The sequence below is a fragment of the Cervus canadensis genome, chromosome 11 (genome assembly GCF_019320065.1).
Source record: "Cervus canadensis isolate Bull #8, Minnesota chromosome 11, ASM1932006v1, whole genome shotgun sequence".
Classification (NCBI taxonomy): Eukaryota; Metazoa; Chordata; class Mammalia; order Artiodactyla; family Cervidae; genus Cervus; species Cervus canadensis.
Window position 1 is genome coordinate 56,535,954 of NC_057396.1, and position 15,566 is coordinate 56,551,519.

Here is a 15,566-nt window from a genome sequence, read left to right on the forward strand (position 1 = left end):
CATTTTGCCTTTGATATTTTAGTCATATACTGTTCATATTCATATGTTTATTCATGTTACTCAGATACTGTTTCAGTATCAATCCAAACCTAAAATGTTTTTAATGAAAAATCAATAATGATGATCATAGAAAAAGAATCGGAATACACATTGTTCAAATTTTTAGGTAAGACAGTGTTCTGTAGTTTTAGAATCTTCATATTATATTAAATGAAAGATATGGTGTTTAAATATAGCTATTCATTCATTCATTGATTTGAAATTTAACAAATATAAAATGTTATGTTAGTCACTCAGTCATGTCCAACTCTTTGCTACCACATGGACTATAGCCAACCAGGCTTTTCTGTCAGTTGAATTCTCCATGCAAGAATACTGGAGTGGGTAGCCATTCCTTTCTCCAGGGTATCTTCCTGACCCTGGGATCAAACCAAAGTCTCCTGCATTCAGGAGATTCTTTACTGTCTGAGCCACCAAGAAAGTCTAATCAAGTGTAGTCAACCATTAATTCATTTACTCATTCAACCAGCACTAAATTTGTGAGCCTTGAATCATATGGTGAATAAAACAGCTTAATAACTGATTAACTGAGACACACAGTTCCATGACCATAGCAGACAGCACATATATGGATGAATAACACACCGGTCCTGTTCTCTCTCTCATGGATGAAGACATAAGCAGATAATCGCAGCACAGATAATGGCAGAAGCAACCCTGGTGAAAAGCCCAAAGCAGTCAGAGCAACGGGTTTCAGAAAAGCTACAGGTAATTCAGGGGTGGGGATGGGATGTCAAGTTTAGAGTCAACAACTGGAAATGAAGTCCAACCTCATTCTCAACATACCTTTATTAATAAGGCAAATGAGAGGTGTTGGAAGTTGAGAGGATTTAGGAATGAGAAATGGGGGTAGTGGTGATAAAGAGCTAGAAAAATATATGGAAACAGGTCATAAAGGGTCTTAAAAGCTGTATTAAGGAGTTTGAGAGAATTCTAACTTACTAATAAGTAATATCTCTATACATTGAAATTATATAATATATAAAGTTACTAACTTATGCTGAGCCTTTCCTTATACAATTCACTAAAATATTTATATTTTGAAATTATAAAATTTTCCTTGTTTAAGGTTCTGAGAGATGAAGTTTACCTGAGACATAAGAAATCACAATTCTTAATTTATATGAACTTGACACTGTTATCAAGAACTAATGGAGAAGATCTTGTTACTAAGATCGTGACAATTCAGTATCTGTATGATCTTCCTTTGTAGATGGAGGAACCAACAACAAAAGCTCCCTCAAAGCTGTCTAAAATGAATTAGTAAACAATTAAAGAATAGCATGCTACCAGAGCAGAATTTGGGCTTCCCTGGTGGCTCAGCTGGTAAAGAATCTGCCTGCAATGTGGGAGACCTGGGTTTGATCCCTGGGTTGAGAAGATACCCTGGAAAAAGGAACGGCTACCCACTCAGTATTCCGGCCTGAAGAATTCCATCCACTGTACAACCCACGTGGTGGCAAAGAGTCAGACACGACCAAGCGACTTTCATTTCACTTCAGAGCAGAATTCAATTAAAATGGATCTATGTTTCATCATTCTAACCCGATTTTGCTGGTGAAGACAGTAAATAGCCCAACTCTCTTATAAGTAAGTCTCAGGTTAATGCAAGTAATGTATGCTTACATGTCATTGGCATTTATTTCTTTCAGAAGAGACATGTTGGATGGATATATTAAAAGTAGCACAGCAGGGCTTCCACCTTGCACAACTCTGGGACACTATTCACAGAGAATATGTGAACAGTGCCCTCTGGAGGTGGGCAACACAGTCACCCTGTAATGTTAGCCAAAAGACTCCTTATTAAATCTTCTGTTACCAGCACCTACATATAGTTTGGAGAGAAGTTAGAGGAATGCTATTGATGATCCTGAAGAGAATTTTCTGAATCAGTGAAGAAAAATTAAATGATATTCAGTAAAGTTTTAATGTCAAGTGTATGCCAGCGTATTTTAATCATTTAGGAATAATTAATTCATGTAGTGGAGAAAGAAATGGCAACCCACTCCAGTAATTCATGTAGAGAACAAAGTGAATATTTGATTAACCAGGACACACTCTTCCATGAACATAGCAGAGAGTTTCACATACTCTTTACTAGAATAGCTGTCCAAAGTAATAAATCTATAAAATTAGGTCTGTATCACCAGATTGAACCATGTATTTTAAAACATAAATTGGTCAGATCAAATCTGTATATAATTTTGAGACACAGTTAAAGATAGGAAAGGACAGAAATTATTTGTTAGTTTTTCATGTTAAAAAAAAGTCATATATACTTGAGGAGCATTACCCTCACATTTTACATTTTAGTAGAATGAACTAATTATGAAATGAATGCGTCAAAGATTTCAATTTCAGGGTTGACTTTACTTTAGTCAAGATTAATTTTTTACTTTATCATCTATACAGGCAGTTCAGTGGACAGCCAATCTGAATGTTACTCATTGTTCAGCGATGTATGAAGTATCTTTAATCAATGTGAAGAAAGTAATATTAAACTATTATCAGCAGCCTCAAATATTCTAAACATATCAAAAGAAAGGTCAAGAGGCAATATCACTGCTAATAATATTAGAAACAATGTGTTTAACTCATTCTTTACATCAGAGTTTGCACTGATCTGTGATTTCTTTTGTCATAAAATATTATGAAAATATACCAGGTGACTTTTCTCTAATGTTGGAGAAACACTGGCTGTTTCAAAAGATTTTAGACCAACCTTGTAACATAAGTTAAAGTGGAAATTGATGCTTTTCTAGAATGGTACACTTTTAAAATGCTATTTCAAAGCAAGAATATAGATTATGTAAAGCTATGCTTGTTCATTGGAGAAGGCAATGGCAACCCACTCCAGTGCTCTTGCCTGGAGAATGCCAGGGATGGGGGAGCCTGGTGGGCTGCCGTCTATGGGGTCACAGAGAGTCGGACACGGCTGAAGTGACTTAGCAACTTAGCAAATGCTTGTTTATTAAATATTCCAAAGGTGTAAATCTAAAGAATTGTCTGTAATAATAACTTAAATAAATAATGTAAACAATAACTAAATACAAACTTAGATAGGAAATTATACAATTATATTTAAGAAGCAATTAACAAGCTCATTTATTTCAAAATACATTAATGAATGAAAATAACAATGCTAATTCAAAATAGATACTGATCAGACAACTTTTTTCATCAGAGCTATTTATTTGCAACTCGTTATATTCTCCCATGGCCAGCCTGAATCAATAGTGCTCAAATTCAGTTCCTGATATAGGAACTAAGTGAATCTGGCCATAGACCAACTAAGCTTGTGTGCCTCAACCACTGAGCCCGCACTCTAGAGCCTGGAAGCTGCAACTACTGAAGGCCACCTGCCTAGAGTCTGTGCTCTGCCAACAGAGGAGCCACCGCGATGAGAAGCCTGCACACCACGACGAGGAGCAGCCTCTGCTCTCCGCAGCTAGAGGAAGTCCACCGGCAGCAACGAAGACCCAACACAGCCAAAACGAAATTAAATAAATAAAGACACTAAATGAATCTTAGTATCTATTTTTACCTCTGCCTACTTGAAAAAAAAAAGCACAACCTGAGAGTTGTGAGCTAAGTTTTATTTAGGGTAAAATGAGGATGATAGGCCAGGAGACGGCATCTCAGATATCTGGGAAACTGCTCCAAAGAGGTAGGGGGACAGGTCAGTCTATATGGGATTCTGGTGAAGGAGGAGTACCTGTAATCAAGCACATATTTTTTTGCAGAAGTTTATTGCTAGTCATGAGGAGCAGATGTCATTATGAACGATTTTAGTGCTCTTCTAGATATGAGGTGATACAAGAATTACGCTCATAAAATCGTCTCCTGAAAATATCTATCTGCAGACCTGATCGGCCAGTCTTACCCAGAGCACCCAGGGTGCTCTCCACCCTGAACTCCTTTCACAGGGTGTTGAAAGTCAGCAACTGCAGTCACTCAGGATTTAATCCTTGTAGAGGCAGACGACAAGTGCCAATTGGTCGTTGACACTTTCAGATATCAATACAGAAACCTCTTAATAGAACAAACATAGAATTTTCCTGGCGCGGGGGGCGGGGGATCTCCTGTAATCAAGACAACTAAAATCTGTAGAAATTAGAAAGTATGCTTGATGAGAAATATGAACAAGTTGTTCTTACTGCATTTTCCGCCCAGGTGAGATGTCTGGACTGATTATAATAAGGGCCCTGGCTTTGTTCTTGTCTCCATTCCGCAAAACTCTGAGTCTCACAGGGACACAATGCTCTGGTGCCTTATGGATGGGTTTCTTCATGGGAGGACTGTTTGGAAGAAGCAGTCCTTCTATTGGCCAATCAAATTCCTTCAGAAAGAATGACAAGAAAATTGATAATCAGTGAACAGGAAGAGTCATTTCTGTATATATTTTAAAAATAAGCACACTTGCTTATACCTTTAATCTTTTATTCATTCATCAAACATTCATCATCATGTATTGGGCACCTAAGATGTTCCAGATGATTCTAATTAATGTCTTATTTTAATAAAGAGGAAAGATGTCAATTTTTTAAATGCGTGAACAACTTGTGTTATGTTACTACACGCAAGTTTTTTCCCTTTAGGAGAAACATCATTCTGGAAATACAGAACTGAATTAACTTGGATTTTTTTTTTTTTTTTTTGCTTCTGTATAAAATATCTCTAGTCAACATGAAAAAAGGAAGAATGTATGAAAAGTGGTTTCACAACCCAAATATCATCTTAAACTAAATCTGTCTGGCAAAGAAGAATATATTTGGAAGTGAAAGTGTGAGCTGTTAAGTCCCGTCTGACTCTTGGACTGGAGCCAGCCAGGTTCCTCTGTCCATGGGATTCTCCAGGCAAGAATATTGGAGTGGGTTGACATTCTCTTCTCCAGGGAATCTTCCTGACCCAGAGATCAAACCCAAGTGTCCTGCATTGCAGGCAGATTCTTTATCATCTGAGCCACCAGGGATATTTGAATAATACATGAATAAATAAATAAATGTATGAATGAATGAATGAATGCAAAGTAACCAAATTCTACAACTGAAACACCTGAATTTGTTTAAACCTTATCATCTCATTCATCTCACTCTGTTTTATGGAGTATTCCCCAAACATATTTATTTGGCAAAGAATATATTTGGTTCTTTTCTTTTTGACACACAGCCTCATACATCTTAAACTGTAAGCTCCATGAAGGTAGGTATCATGTCTCTCTTTCCTTGCTCTGTCTCCATTGCCTAAATATATAATAAATAGTGGTTAGATAAGTAATAAAGCCAGTAGATTAAATCTGGAATAAAATTAACATATACGCTTACAGTGATCAAAGTGTTCTGAACCCCACAAGATGAATGTCACATTTCCTAATTACAGTCTATTTATATGTAGTCTTTCCAAGAAAAAATTAAGTCTGCCTAATTACAAATGAATGAAATCATCTTTTTGCTTAAAAAGTCAATTATGTTGAAATCCGTCATATTAGATGAATTCAAACTTGAAGTCAAGTAGAGTGAATTTTATTTGACTGAGAACAAAATCTGTTCCCTGCTTGGTAAATATTTTTTTTTTTCCTCTTCTGCAAACATTTCAAGAAATAAGAGGACTCTTAGGCTTAGGCTGAGTCATTTTGAAATGCATGGTCAATTTGTATCATTTTATCTAATTTAGTTGCCTTAGTCCTTTCTGTTTGGTTTACAAGCCAAAGTCAAGGTTTTGTTGGACTATAGGGACTTCTTCCACCCCAAATCTACTGTTCCTGTTTAAATGCCTAGAGAACTGTGAGGTAATCCATTTTCATTCCCAAGATCATTTAGTTGTCAAATTCTAGACTATTGATGGCACTATGGTAAAGAGGTAAGGAACCCTCCTGCAAATGCAGGAGATGTGAGACTCAGGTTCGATCCCTGCATCAGGAAGATCACCTGAAGGAGGACATGGCAACCCACCCCACTCTTCTTGCCTGGAGAATCCCACGGACAGAGGGCTGCAGTCCATCGATAGGGTCACAAAGAGTCAGACAAGACTGAAGTAACTTAACACACACAGTCAAAATGTTATTGTTTTAAAAGGTATGTGTTAAAAGGAACATGATTAACTTGGGTTTCCTAATATAACTACCATTCACCATTTAAGTCAATTAATTAATTAACTGAATTACTCTACCTGCATACTATACTGAAAAATATATATAAGCACAGTATATGTGAAGTCTATCATAATTACCTTTTTCTCTCTTTCCAAGAAAGTACAATTCCTTATGAGGCATCCCTGTCACCCTTAGGTGGGAGGGAATCTTGATATTCCAATTAGAAGTGCCCCTGTTTCTGCCAAGTTAGAAAAGCCTTTTTTTGTTGCCTTATTTTTAGCACTTTATTTTTTGATACATATTTAATCAAATTAAACATTTAAGCTTCTCATCAAAACTTTATTTCTTTTCAAGGATATGCCCTTCCTTTCCCTTTCCTCAGTGTGATCTCTGGGTATGGATGAAAGTTTAAAAAACCATGTACCATTGGGAAAAGGGGTTCATGGTCTATAGAGGAGAATTTAGTCACTCAGTCGTGTCCAACTTTTTGAGATCCCCATGGACTGTAGCCTGCCAGGCACCTCTGTCCATGGAATTTTACAGGCAAGGATATTGGGAAGGGCTGCCATTTCCTACTTCAGGGGATCTTCCCAACCCAGGGATCAAACCCAGGTCTCCTGCATTGCAGGCAGATGCTTTACCATCTGAGCTACTAGGGAAGCCCTTCACGGTCTATATGTGGTACTTGGCCTTGATTTTTAAGACCTGTGCCTCTTCTCCTCGTTGGCTACTGGGCAACCTGCTGATACCTATCCACCTCCAGCTGAGAAGTAAGTTATCCTTTCTGCTTCTCTTGGTTTTAGACTCTGCCCTTTCTGAGCCTCTGAAGAAAAGCCTACAATTAGCATAATTCACATCTTTTCCCTTGGCCTACGCTGGGCTTATTTGTCTCTGCGCGACCCCTCCACCCTTGGCTCCATGATGGCCCTCACGACACTGTACCCTGAATCTTAGACACATCATTCATCTAGCCCCTGGCTCAGGCTACCCAAACCACAGCCCCTGGTATTTTTAAGAACTCCTCCTTTATCTCCTAAACAAAACAAAAACAACAACAAAAACCCCTCAACTTTCTAGACTGTTGCTTCTGTGTGCTCAGTTGTGTCTGACTCTTTGTGACCCATGGATAGTAGCCCATCGGGCTCCTCTCTGCATGTGATTTTCCCAGAAAGGATACTGGGATGGGTTGACATGTCCTCTTCCAGGGGATCTTCCTGACCCAGGGATTGAACCTGTGTCCCTTGAATCTCCTGTCCTGGCAGGTGTATTCTTTACCTCTGAGCCATCAGGGAAGCCCAGATGTTGCTTCACCACAATCTAAGTATAAGGGCATATTTGGGCCCCTAGGCAATGACTTCTTGGTTTCAGCCTACATCTGTCCTTCCCTTAAAGCTCTGAGACTCATTGTTTCAATCACTGAGGAAGCACAGGGAATTGTTATTTAAAGGCAAAGAAAAAACTAGATTGGGACCAGAAAATGTGACAGAACAACTAAAAAAGTGATACATTAAAAAAAAATCTTTTAGAACATATCACTGACCTAGCAATAAAGCAAGACATACTAGAGACCCAGAGAGGTCGAGTGCTAAAACTGAATTTTACTATGAGGGAGTTTTCCAAACCCAGCAAATTTCTGCTTCCATGGCCTTGAGAGAAAGGGTGCAGGAAACAAATTTCAGGGCCCAGCCCTGGGAAGTCTAACAGGAGAACTCCTTTTAGAAAACAAGAATCACAAAAGGATAAATTTCATTGAAAAGACAAACCAGAGAGAATGACTCTCAGGTGGTTGCAAGTAAAACACACCATCTCAAACATTTTCTCTGGGTGGAAGAAAAAAATCTTCATTGAGAATTCACAGCATGGGCTGGCCCATACTTGAACTTTCAGCACATTACATAAAGATGAAAAGAAAATTAATAATTTGAAAGAAAAATAAATTTGCTTCATAAAAGAAAATATAAAAATAATATTTTAAATAAACTAAGTAAAAACTGTTTGATACCAATGACTAAAACAATGGCATATATTAGGCAAAAGGAAAGTAATCCCAGTTGGAAGGACTGAGATGTAACATTGGAGAAAAATGAAACAGAGAAAAGATACAAACTAATCTAAATATATGTCATTACAATAAGTAGAAAATACTAAAACCCTTAGTTTAGACATAAAGATTGTCAAAATTGTTTTTTAAACTTAACTGTATGCTGATTACTGGAGAGCCATCCTAAAATAGAAGAATGTACAAATATGAAAACTAAAAGGATAAAAAGAAGATATATAAGGCAAGTAGCAACAACAACAAAAACAGATATTTCTATTAGTGTTGGATAATTCAAAAGCTTACTAAAGCTAGAGAGGGTCTACATGTCAGAAGTTTTAATTCACCTGGATGATAAAATATTTCTGAACACTTGTGTGTCTAGAACCAAATTTCAAAATGTATAAAACAAAACTTGACAGACTACAAGAAATAAATTTCATATCCATCCCATAATTGATGACTTAAATACTTCTTTCTAATTAATTGATGGAATGACAGAATCAATTGATCACTTGCATCTAGCAACTATAAATCAAAAACTGCATGGATGTTTTCACACACATTGATCACATACTGGACCTTAAAATAAGTCTCAACAACAATGTCCTTATGCTAAACAGTACCTCATTAAGTTGACCACTGGGAAGGACTGGCCACATGTAGGTAAGCTTATTCCAGAGAGGATTTTCAACTCTGGAATGTTTCCATTGGCCTGGCTTACTCGTCCCTTTATGTTTTATGGCCCACCTAAAACAAAAGACAACGAATTTAGCAAGATTAAATATCACTATAAAATAATCATTGAGTATTTCTTATTAGGTAGGCAAAAACTCAAAGTCTGATAATTTATTGTGTACAAGAGACATGTGCTCAGTCGCTCAGTCATGTCCAACTCTTTGCAGCCCCATGGACTGTAGCCTGCCAGACTCCTCTGTCCGTGGAATTTTCCAGGCAAGAATACTGAAGCAGGTTACCATTTCCTCCTCCAAGGGACCTTTCAAACCCAGGGATTGAACCTGCATCTCCCATATCTCCTGCACTGGTAGGCAGGTTCTTGACCACTAGCACCACTTGGGAAGCCCCAACAAGACATGTAAATAAAAGTAATTTTAAATGAAAGAATACCTTTTTAAAAATCAGGAAAAATTGGCAATGTTATAATCAACAGTGAAATTTGAGGCAAAAGGCAAAGTAGAATAATAGTCAATTTATGATAACAATGACATAAATAACATACTAACAGAAAAAATTCAAACAAAACTTTTTAGACATTCAAAGAGAAACCAACAGGGATGTAATCAGTGTGGGAGGTGTCATTACATCACCAATAGATTATGAACTACTAGGTAAAATGTCTTAAATAACAAATAAGGATAAAGTATCTGACTGCTAAAACTAGTGAATGTAACTATGACCACTTACTTACAGACATTTTAGTCTATTAACAGGAAATGTGTCTTTCTCAATAATTCTTGCAACATTTGTAATATTTCCACACACTAACAAAGCAAACTTCAATAATGTTTTAAAATGAAAATGGAACAAGCTATACTTTGTGGCAAATGACAGAATAAAATTAGATATAAATGAAAGTTTAAAGTTTACAATTTCAACCACAAGATAATTTTAAAAACACATTCTCTGTCCCAAAATACTATTAATATTATCCCAGATAGAGGAAAAAAATAACAATCAATACCTATATAGAAGCAATGAAATAATAATCACAAAGACTTGAAGAATACATTTAGAATTATATTCAAAGATAAATTTATAATGTTAAATGCTTATATATTAAGGGCTAAATAGAGAAAAGAAATTAAAAAAGCATTCACTCAATAATTTACTTTAAATGTATCCAATGGAAAATAGATGAAAGAAAGTAGCAAAGATTTAAATATAAATAGATAATTAGAAAATAGAATAGTAAGCCTGGCATGCTGCAGTTCATGGGGTTGCAAAGAATCGGACACAACTGAGTGACTGAACTGAGTAGAATTTTAAACAAATTTTTAAAAAAATAAAAATTAAAATAGAAAATCTCATGCAAGTAAATTTAGATTTAAAAAATATACATAGCACATAGAAAAATCAAGCTAAATATTCAGCACTGAGATTAGGAGTATATTATGAATGTATATGTTAATAAATGCAAAACTTATGAAGCAATTTTTTTAAAACCTTCAAAGATCTGAAATAGAAAATGTGCTCTTACTCACATAACTTCACAGGGCATGGAACATATCATTTTCATACTATGTGAAACATTCTAAATCATAAAGATGTAGAAAACTAGCTTTCTCATTCCATGAATGGGAGATAGGCTTCATAATAAAGTCAGTCACTGGTAATTTAAGAACTAAATCAACAACCTTACTTAAAATCAAAGATGTGAAATTCCTAATTCAATATTAGCCAATAAAATTTAACACAATGGCAAGAGAATAATCACTATAGTTAAGTAATAGCCTAGAGATGAAATGATGGACATTTACTAATATGATAAGTCACTGATTAATGAAGGACAGTAAGGAGCAGCCCATCACACTGCTCATAATTTCCTAGCACACGTGAAGGTCATCCGAGCCTAAAAGTTTTCTGAGCTCACCCTGCCTCCTCAGAAGCGTCTGCAGTGTCCAAACCTGTGTCCAAGGAACTGGCTTTCCTGTGTAAGCCTGCTGGGAGTTTGGGGGGCCTGGATACGAGGAGTGGTGGTGGCAGGAAAGGCTTCCTCTTTCCCACCTAAGAGCCTGACCTCCAACTACAGTAGAGCTGTGTGGTCCACTCTAAGACCAACACCTCTGTTTGTGTCCAGATCCTTATCTTCTCTCATCTAGGACTCTGTTCCCACCCTGAACTATTAATTTTCCTTCCTTTCTGGCCATTCCATCTGCATAATGTCTGACAGCTTGATATCTTTAAAAAAAAAAAAAAAAACACTTAAAAAAAAAAAACACTTCCAGTTGTTGCCTTATTTCTTTGTGCTCTTATATAGCTGCTGCTGCTGCTAAATCACTTCAGTCGTGTCCAACTCCATGTGATCCCATAGATGGCAGCCCACCAGGCTCCTCCGTCCCTGGGATTCTCCAGGCAAGAACACTAGAGTGGGTTGCCATTTCCTTCTCCAGTGTGTGAAAGTGAAAAGTGAAAGTGAAGTTGCTCAATCGTGTCCGACTCTTTGCGACCCCATGGACCGCAGCCTACCAGGCTCCTCCATCCATGGGATTTTCCAGGCAAGAGTACTGGAGTGGGGTGCCATTGCCTTCTCCGGCTCTTATACAGCATATTCCATAAAATACTCATCTCTTTTTCTTCTTTTAAAATTTATTATTCTTATTTTTATTTCCTGTCTGTGCCACACAGCTCGTGGGATCTTAGGTCCCTGAACAGGATTGAACCCACACCCCCTGCATTGGAAGTGTGGAGTCTTAATCACGGGACCACCAGGGAAGTCCCTCATCTCTTCTTCTCCTCCCTTTTCCTCTTAAGCCAATTCCAATTAGATTCTCATCTCTGAAACTCCAGTGAAAATGCCCCATCAGCATTTTAACATCACCAAAGCCCAAGATCATTTCTCAAGACATAAGTGAACTAAGAGCAGTGTTCAACATGATCCTTCCCTCTTTTTCAGAACACTTTCTCTGACTTGACCTGACTTCATTTGACTTCCATGAGACCATATTCTCTTTCTTTTCTCCCATTAGAAGCCAAAAGTGTTAGTCTTCTCTTGAGTGCCAAGGGCTTCCCTGGTGGCTCAGATGGTAAAGAACCTGCCAGAAATGCAGGAGACCTGGGTTTGATCCCTGGATTAGGAAGGTCCCCTGGAGAAAGCAATGGTTTACCCACTACCCATTCCAGTATTCTTGTCTGGAGAATTCCATGGACAGAGGAGTCTGGCGGCCATAGTCCATGGGGTCACAAAGAGTCAAACACGATTGAGTGACTAATACCTTCACTTTTCTCACTTTCTTGAGTGTCAGAGGGTGGGAAATACAGCCTACTAAAATCCAAGATCCGTTGCATCAATTGAGTTTTTAGATGCCTTTGGTCTGATGCATGTAGGGCAATTACTATTCCCTGTAGCTCAAGTGGCAAAGAATCTGCCTGCAATGCAGGAAACTAGCGTTCAATTCCTGGGTCAGGAAGATCCTCTGGAGAAGGGGATGGCAATCCACTCCAGTAATCTTGCCTGGAGAATTCCATGGACAGAGAAGCCTGGTGGGCTACAGTCCTTGGGGTCGCAGAGAGTCGGACACAACTGAGCGACTAACACATAGAGGACAGGTTGTTGATGAAAAGATTCATCCTTTTGATTGCAGTGCCTATAAAACTTCAGCCTATCAGGGTGCCTTTAAAAAGACCTGGTCAAGTTCAGCTTACACTGTTAATAAACATTAACATGGAACAGAGGCCATTCTACTGCAGAGTGCCAGCACAGTATGAGCTTTTATGTAAAAGCAATAGACCTCTTAATATTATGTCTTATAAATGAAGAGCTGACAGATCCTTAACTGTAATGGCACTAGCTGGCCGCGCTATAATGACTGTACATGTGCATGACATAAATTAGAACTTTACAGCATCATTAGGGACCCTGGAGTCTTAATTCCTGGAAGTCAGCACTAGGTGGAGACAGTGATTCGTGCAATGTTGGCAGGCAGCCTTTTTCTTGCCTTTCTGAGAACTTATTTAATATTTTTCATTCTTCTCTTCAGTATAAAAGAGGGTATTCCTAAACAATTGTCTTTTATTATTGAAACATTATATAAAACAAAGCATCTCATGTTTTGAAAGGACTTACTTGGTCTCACACACACACATACACACACACACACACAGGTACACCATGCTACAAGGTAACCAAATAAGGTTCAAAAGCAAGTTTGTTTATTTAAAATACTATCTTTATTAGTATACTGCCTTTTCATTAAAAGTAAAATTCTATTTATGATACTTCACAAGTATCTACCTCCATGGACAGAAGTATGACCAAAGTTAAAATATTTTCCTGGATTCATATAAACTAAAAGATTTAAGAAAAACCCAGGATCATTCCTCAGAATTTTAGTTGACAGATACTTCTTCTCTGAAAAACTAAGTCCATAATTGATTGTATTTTGATTGGGTTTAATAATAGCCCAGTACATTGCCACAGATTTGAACTGTTTGAAGCTTTTTAAGATTCTAGTCCTCTGGACAGAGAAGAAATCATTCAAAACCAGGAACCACGTACACAAGCTCTTCTTAAACATTGTATATGGGTTCAGAGATTAGATACGTAACTGAAATCTGAATCCATCAGTTATTAGTCTTTAGGTTTTTACCAGTACCACTGTCTCAATATTGTAGATATTTATTTTGCAATTTAAATTGAATATTAAAGCTAAATAGCTTAATCAAATTGTTTTTAAGATTTAAATTAAAAAAAAGATTTAAATTTTAAATAACTTTACACTAATAGAAACAAGGCACTGAAGACTGATAGTACATTAATTTACAAGCCAAAATGTTCAAAGATCAAGTAATTTCTGCATATTAGACATTATTCTACTCATTTTGTTTCTGGAATATTTTGTAGAAACTAATGAATACACATGGAATTTGTTCTTCTGTTTTTATATATCCCCATTTGCTCCATCTCTTTACATTATTTTGATAACTAGCAAAGTACTTAAAACAAAGACTGAATTTTAATGGCAAATAAAGGCTAAGTGGGGGAACGCAATGATCATGCATCTATCTTGCATAACTGGGAATTTTTAAGAGTAAGAAATTGTTCCAACAATTACCCTGAAAAGATTACATATATCATAATAATTTCCATAATTGTATATTATATTCATCTCAATTGAAAATTAACAATTAGGCTTTTTAGCACATTTCAAAGTTGTTCTTAAAAACATCAATTGTTAAAACACAGTGGAAACCTAAAGTACATTAATGGTAATTGCCAGGAATATGTATATATTTAGTTTAGAGAAATAAAGGGATATACAGATGGATATAAAGTCACACCTGACATCTCCTTGCAAGTTTTTTTTCCCCAACATAAAGTCTTTGACCTGCTCTCTTTTGTTTTGCTTTTCTAGTTGGCTGAGCTTCCTGGTTATTTAGATTCTGGATACAGAGAAGTAATCTATATTCAGTACTAAAAACCTATCATTATCTCCCATAGTCAGAGAGTTTCAGAGTTGTGTAAAAGTAAAGCTTTCTTTGCAGGTACAGTAAAATCTCCATCAAGTACACGATTTGTAAACAACAAAAAAACCCATTGTTCCTTCAGAATACTTGCCTATGCTGGAGTCCTATGTGATCTCTGAGTTCTTCAATCTGTTTATCACCTATTTGGGCCTCACAGACTCGCTTTGGTACCCGAGATCTTTGGGGTATCCACTACCTGAAGTTACTATATCAACTTTCGTGCAAATAAAACTAAATAACAACTGTTTATGGAGCACCTGCTCTCTCCCCTGCACTATGCTAGGCACTACAGGGAACACAAAAGAGAGGGCTTCTGCCCTCAGGAAAATTACACATTTTAGGAAGAAGCAAAAATTACATACCTGGGAAAGTTTTTGAAAACAATACGATATGTAATGGAAAAAAATAGCACTTTCAATAAGAGTTATAACAGGTAGACCTAATGGAAAGAAAATAATATGAGCTTCTCATTACAGAAAGAAATGTGTCAGGGTCAGGGAAGAATCCTTGCCAAGCATTCATGAATTTTGTATACATGGAGAATAAAGAGTTTGGGATAATGAGAGGGAGGAAGAAAGATGCCATTTCAAGAGATGGAAAAAGAATATAATCATTTGGTGTTATATAATAGCTCCAATAAATATGATTTTTAAAGACACAGAGTTCCAGTTAGAGGAGAGTGCTTCATGTTACAGCTTTTCATTTACCAGTCTCAGTCAGGTCGAGCCAACTTTTTTGCTTAAAGCAAAGTGCTTCACCATTTAAGGCTCTTGATTGCCTTATTTATTCATATCAAGAAGGAATAGTTATCCTCCAAATCAATTCTCCCTTCCTTTAGTAATAATAGATTTCCAGAGGGACCCATGGCTACCCAGATAAAGACAAAGTTTCCTTGAACTTGGGTGTAGCAGACAGGTGGGCTGTGCATGGACATGATGCATAGCACTCAGACTTCACCTTTAAAACAACTGGACCAGTGCTCCCCTGGCCCCTTTTCTCCATTCCACTGCCTGGGAGATAGCAATAGCTGGCACAGTCAATTTAATGCAGAGAAAAATGAACTTCTGTACAAGCCTAAAAGTTTTGGAATGCCTGTCAGAGCAGCCTAGCCTACATGTTTTCTAATATAGTCTTGGTCATTTCCATGGCTCCAGTCTTTTACATTTTCCTGTG

The 15,566-nt window shown here is 37.0% G+C and overlaps 1 protein-coding gene across 1 annotated transcript in view; it reads right to left on the reverse strand.

The window, feature by feature from the left end:
* The window catches only part of DCDC1 (doublecortin domain containing 1), a 449,122-nt gene that overhangs the window by 84,479 nt on the left and 349,077 nt on the right, over nucleotides 1-15,566 (reverse strand). Inside the window, exons 20-21 of the mRNA XM_043481537.1 lie at nucleotides 8,816-8,939; nucleotides 4,218-4,399 (exon numbers count right to left, since the gene is read on the reverse strand). Coding sequence (XP_043337472.1) covers nucleotides 4,218-4,399; nucleotides 8,816-8,939 — 306 coding nt within the window. The remainder of the gene's footprint in view (nucleotides 1-4,217; nucleotides 4,400-8,815; nucleotides 8,940-15,566) is intronic.